Genomic DNA, 6,000 nt, shown 5'->3' with positions numbered 1-6,000 from the left:
CAACTCATCTGATCAGTCTGACTCCGCCCACTCATTCATCACTTCCTGTTTACTCTTAAACGCCTGCTTCTCCTGTGGGCGTGGCCTCGCCCCTCTCACCTGCTCGATGTTAACAGGTAGCGCACACAATGGCTGTGATGCATCATGGGAGACGGGGTCAGGCAGGAAGTTATGTCAGGATTCTGTTTTCAAAACAAATGTCTAGCTGTGCTGAGCGTGTTTGACCAATCAGTGAGGTTGAATCATGTAAGCTCCGCCCCTCAGGTTCCTGAACCATCACAGTGACGAGAAAAAAACATCTGATTACATCACAGGGAGAGAGAGAAAGAGCGAGAGGAAAGAGAGAAAGGCGAAAGAGAGAGAGAATGAGCGAGAGGGAAGAGAGAAAGAGGGAGGATGGTGGTGAGTGAGTGAGTTGGTTGTTATTGACGACGTGTGTTTACAGACACTCGGTGGCGCCACTGGACTGTTCAGTGAACGCACCACCACATGACGACCGCCGAGGCCAGCAGACCAATCACAGAGCTTGCTGTGGAGGAGGGGGCGGAGTTACACAGGTCCGAGTTGCAGCACTTGAAGGTGAAACTCGACACCTGAAAGTGATCGACAGTAGAAATTGATCAGTGATTGGCGGTGAGTCGTGGCGAGTGGCTGAAAGGGGGCGGGGCTCTTTACTTTACTTTATTTGTTTATTTGGTCGGGACAATGCATATTAATGGACAATGAGTGCTAGAGTAGGGGAGCGCGGGGCACAACCTAACGCGGGGCAAGTTGAAACACGGACTTTTTATCCAGACGCACAAGTCAACTTCCGCCAACTTCTGGCCACAGGTCCGTATTAGTTAGCACTTTTATGTGGAGGAGATTCAGAAGATCCCGCTGCGATTTCACAGAGTTATGCGCGAAAGTGTGTTTTAGCGCCATGAAAGTATATTTTTCCATATCGCTAGTTTTTTGGTTGCTGAAGCATGTGTGCAAGTCCCCAAAACCATTCTTATATCATCTTTTTCAGCGTTTTCTTAGCTAAAAAATGGTACCATGCTAAAGCTTGTAGCTAGCTCGTAGCCAGTGCTAGCTAGGCAATAGTAAGGAAACTACATGAGGGGTTAGTTGTAACACTGTGTTACAACTGACCCCTCATGTAGTCTTCGACATAAAACAGGGGTGCAAACTTAACCTTTCGGCGAAAATAGCAGTTTTAAATGCAAAATAGGTCATTAGTGTCCATAATAATTTGAATTATTAATAATTAAAAAATAATATATATATTGGCCTATTTTTTTTTCCTTCCATGATTTTGTCACCTCGTCAAAAAACTGATCAAGCACAATCATAACATAAATAAATAAATAAATAAATTACACAAAACAGAAATAAAAATTAAGATGAAAATTAAATAAAAATAAAAAACAAAACAGTGTGTGACAGGTTTGCACCCTTGATAAAAGCAATTAATCTCCCGAATGAGGTCTAGAAAGAAAAGGGAGAGTGAGCATTATTATTATTAATATTAATATTATCATTATTATTATTATTAAAATACATTATATCAGTTAAACTTAAAATAATAATTTCATGTTCCATTTTGGAGAGCGTTTTTTTGTTCTAATGACAGCCTGATTAATTCCAATTATATTAATGCTTTTTTGAAAGTGCTCTTCATCTTTTATTTTCTAAAAATAGCAATGTTTTTCTTACAGAGTATCTATTAGTATCATAGATGGACAAACAATCAGTCTTCAGATAAAATTGTACTGAACCAATTGTTTAAACAAACCTTTCCAGCATGCGTTACAACTAACACCCCCCCTGTTACAACCTACCCCACCATTGGGGTAGGTTGTAACGTTTCACTTCCTCCATCTGTCGTGAAATTGTAAAAGAATGGTAAGTTCTAGAAACAAACTTCCAGTGCTCATTTGTAGTAGAGATGGATATGTTGCTTGTGTAAAAAAAAAAATTTATCTAACTCAAATATATCTGTAGATATTTACCCAAAACAAAATCCGTTAGGTTGTGCCCCGCTCTCCCCTACCCACTGTAAATACACCGGATTTAGCACATGTGCTAAATTACATCCGTAGTCCCCAAAACAATACAACAAATTAACATAAAAAGTCCAAAAAGACAGAGGACCAATAGATAACAGGAAAAGTACATTTACATAGTTACGGGGTTAGACATGATTCTTTGAACTGTAAAAAATATATAATCTATATAGCTGGAATTAACATGAATTCATTGAAATATAAAAATATATATCTATACAGTTACGATTGACATGATTCATTTTAAATATAAAAATATAAATCATCATCTCCGTGGTTACCTGGGGGAACATCTGGGCCAGGCGACCGTACTCGCAGTCAGAGTACTTGAGACACTGACGGTAGGTGTAGCCACCTGTGGGACAAACACAGTCTGTCTGAATCTGGACCAGTCAGCCAATCACAAGGCAGTAACGGTTAAAGAACAGGTGAACAGGAAAAAGCACCTCTCTCAGTGAGGGTGAGACAGGCGTCGTCATAGCTACACTCTCGCTGTTTGGAGCAGCTGGCTGTGTAATCCTTACAGCTGTAACAACGGATGGCCGAACCTGAAACACAAAACACTCATTAGCCTACTGCTCATACTGGTCATCAATACTACTACAACTACTACTGATACTGATAGTAGGCTACTCATCAATACTACGACTTTACTAACGCCTGCTCATACTGGTCATGAATATTACTCATCAATACTACTGATACTGATAGTAGGCTACTCATCAATACTTTACTAACGCCTACTGCTCATACTGGTCATCAATATTACTCATCAATACTACTAATAGTAGGCTACTCACTACTACTCTGACGCCTGCTGCTCATAGGCTACTGGTCATCAATATTAGGCTACTCATCAGTAGTACTACTAGGCTACTACTCATACTACGAGGCTACAGGACTAACTCTAATAAAACTGTGGTTTTCAGCCTCTGTCCTGTACGTTAGCGCCTCTAGTGGAGGAGCAGCTGTCGTCTCTGAAGCTGTGACCACAAAAAGGAGAGAAGACGGTTAGCAACAGTTAGCAGCAGTTAACAACAGTAACAGTTAGCAACAGTTAGTAACAGTTAGCGACAGTACAGTTTGTGTCAGTTAGCGACATTTAGCAGCAGTTAGTAACAGTCATAGACTGTAAAAAGAATGGACGTAGCGTCCGTGACGTCACCCATTGGTTTTGGGGAGTCGTTTTTGTGACTCAAATATGGCGGCCTGAACAGCGCCATGTTGGATTGGCCGGCCGAGATCCCGCCCACTGGCCTCGAAGCAGCTGTTCACGGAGCTGCTCGGACCTGTCACTCAACGTTTCCGCGCCCTGATTGGCCAGAATTTTAACCTAATAACAGTAAAACTATAGAGTTAAAAAAAAAATTCACCCCCCTCAGAGTGTGTGCGGGGGTAGAAACTATCGATTGAGACGAAAAAACGTTCTGACACCAGGCTTTTAACATGTTTATTGAGGATGTAAAGTCAGCGATTTTAACATGGGGGTCTATGGGGAATTCTCCCTTCTGACACCAGCCCCCAGAGGAATCCGAGGGGATTGCAGTTTTTTGAACGCGGAAGTGAGCTTCACTTCTCAGACCGACAACTGCCCCCTTGGTAACAGTTAGTGACAGTTAGCAGCAGTTAGTGACAGTTTGTGTTAGAAACAGTTAGCGACAGTTAGTGAAAGTAACAGTTAGCGACAGTTAGTACAGTTTGTGTTAGTAACAGTGACAGTTAGCAGCCGCAAGTGACAATAAATGACAGCAGCCGTAATTGACAGTTAGCGACAATTAGCAGCCGTAAGCGACATTTAGTGACAGTGAGCTGCCGTAATTGACAGTTAGCGACAATTAGCAGCTGTAAGCGACATTTAGTGACAGTGAGCTGCCGTAATTGACAGTTAGCGACAATTAGCAGCCGTAAATGACATTTAGCGACAGCAGCCGAAAGTGACAGTTATGGTGCGTTCCAGGCAACCCGTAACTCGTATTTTTCCGACCTGTTCCTATGGTTACCAGTTAGAACGTACAGTCAAACTCGTAACTTCCCACCTGTGAACTCGTGCTAGATCGATCTACTCCCAGTTCCCAGTTCGTAACTCGTAACTTGCCTGGAACGCTACAAACTCGTAACTGGTGACTTGAAGTCGTGACTTACGGGTTAAAAAGCCTGCCTGGAACGCACCATTAGCAGAGGTAATGCTGCATTCGAGACAAGTTGAAACTTGGATCTTTCCGACCTCTTACTTGAAAAAGTGCAATCGAACGCCACCTCAAGTCAGAGCTCCCACTTGGCAAAGACAGAAAAAAAAACTCCTCTGACTTCTCAAAGAACCAGTTGTGACGTCACACAATTCATTTCCGAGTTCTGATTTGTCTCGAACGCAGCATGAGTCCAAACTTTAGATTGATGTGATGAATGTCAGAGACTTGACTGAATCATGAGCCAGGTGCGAGGTGAACAGACATTTAAACATGTAAACACTGCAGCAGCAGCAGGGTAGCTTAGCATAGCTTAGCCTGGACACACAGGGAAAAAGCTAACTTAGCTTATATTAGCAGCTGCACAGCTACAGGTTCAAGTCAGACATTTGACTGTGACTTCGATAGTTTTAGGTCTGGACAACACAAATACGATATATTACAAAACGCACATTTTTTTTGTCCATTTGGGCCTCTCAACCACACGAACACGGCGAATTCACCCACATAAACTGAGATATTTTTAAACGGATAAAAAAGTGGAGAAATAAAAAAATATCCGATTGAGTGGATCTGTGTAGCGATGTTAAACAGAGCTGTCGCCTAGCGACAAGCCGTTCGCACATGCAAACGGTTGTTAACAACAATGGCCAACATGTGCTTTGCACTTTTAGCAGTGTTTCCAATTCATTCATTTATTCGTGATGAATTACGTCCACCACGAATAGATTTTTCGCCGTTCATTCATGTCCGCATAGCACTCTCCATTATTGTTGTTCACACAGAGAGAGAGAGAGAGAGAGAGAGAGGGAGAGAGAGAGAGAGAAGCACGCATGCATGACAGTAGTTGCACGGTTTAAATCCGCCGTTTGACTGCTTCTTCTCATGGATGTATTATAGATCCATAACGTCCTTCGTCCTGTGGTATTTTACATGTTGCTGATCACCACCACCGGCCAGGCGTGGCATTTCAGGCTTCAGAGGCGATCGTTTTCAGTTTTGCCTCTTCGTATGGACAGAGATATTTCTGTGGTGTGGACAGGGTTTTTTTTTTAAACAAAGACGAAAATATCCGCTTAAAAAAATATCCATATACGTGTAGTCCAGGCCTTAGTCTCCGCCCCCACAGATGTCACCATGGAGACACTGACGGTCCCAAAACCTTACGGAGACGTTGTCAACAGTGATGCAAAATGTGACCAATAATAAACAAATCAATTAATTAATTATTATTATTAATTAATGTAGGCTATTTGAGTGTGTGTGTTTAAGGTTAATTCAGATTCAGACTTAAAGAGACAGGTGAACGTACCCAGTCCAATCAGAGCAGAGCAGACGAGCAGACAGATCCCCAGGGTGCGTTTCATCTTCACGTCGGCGCAGCTCATGGACTCGTCTGCAGGAGCACAGAGACAGTGAGACAAACATCGAGCCAATCAGACGCCATCGTCATAGCACATGACCTTCACTCACCCAGCAGCAGTGACTCTGTTGTGGTCGGCGGTCGGACTGAGCACCGACTGTGACCGTCGGCGAGGGGAGCCCAGAGGCCACGCCCCCTGGGAGGGGACTGACCATGACCTCATCCACTGTTTGTTTTATTATGATTTCATTCTATTTACTTTAATGTCACATTAAATGAGATGTCTTTGTCTGAGTGACAGCTGATGGTGGACTGCGGTCAGTCTGAGGCCTCGTAGTATTATTATTATTATTATTATTATTATTATTATTATTATTATTAAGCCTGTGCATATTCTCATTTG

General features: G+C 42.6%; 1 protein-coding gene across 1 annotated transcript; it reads right to left on the bottom strand.

Annotated features, from left to right (window-relative positions):
- Positions 1 to 5,765, bottom strand: cd59a (CD59 molecule (CD59 blood group) a). The gene is made up of 5 exons (XM_085794516.1): positions 5,708 to 5,765; positions 5,547 to 5,630; positions 2,495 to 2,596; positions 2,330 to 2,403; positions 1 to 593 (listed from the first exon to the last, which is right to left on the bottom strand). Exons 2-5 carry the CDS (start codon positions 5,620 to 5,622, stop codon positions 471 to 473), a joined length of 375 nt encoding a protein of 124 aa, XP_085650642.1. The 5' UTR covers positions 5,623 to 5,630; positions 5,708 to 5,765; the 3' UTR covers positions 1 to 470.
- Between the last annotated feature and the right edge of the window lie 235 nt (positions 5,766 to 6,000).

The sequence above is a fragment of the Trachurus japonicus genome, chromosome 2 (assembly GCF_045865225.1).
Source record: "Trachurus japonicus isolate A0001 chromosome 2, Traja_1.0".
Taxonomy (NCBI): domain Eukaryota; kingdom Metazoa; phylum Chordata; class Actinopteri; order Carangiformes; family Carangidae; genus Trachurus; species Trachurus japonicus.
Note: the sequence above shows the minus strand (reverse complement) of the source record. Positions and strands in the feature narration are given on the sequence as shown.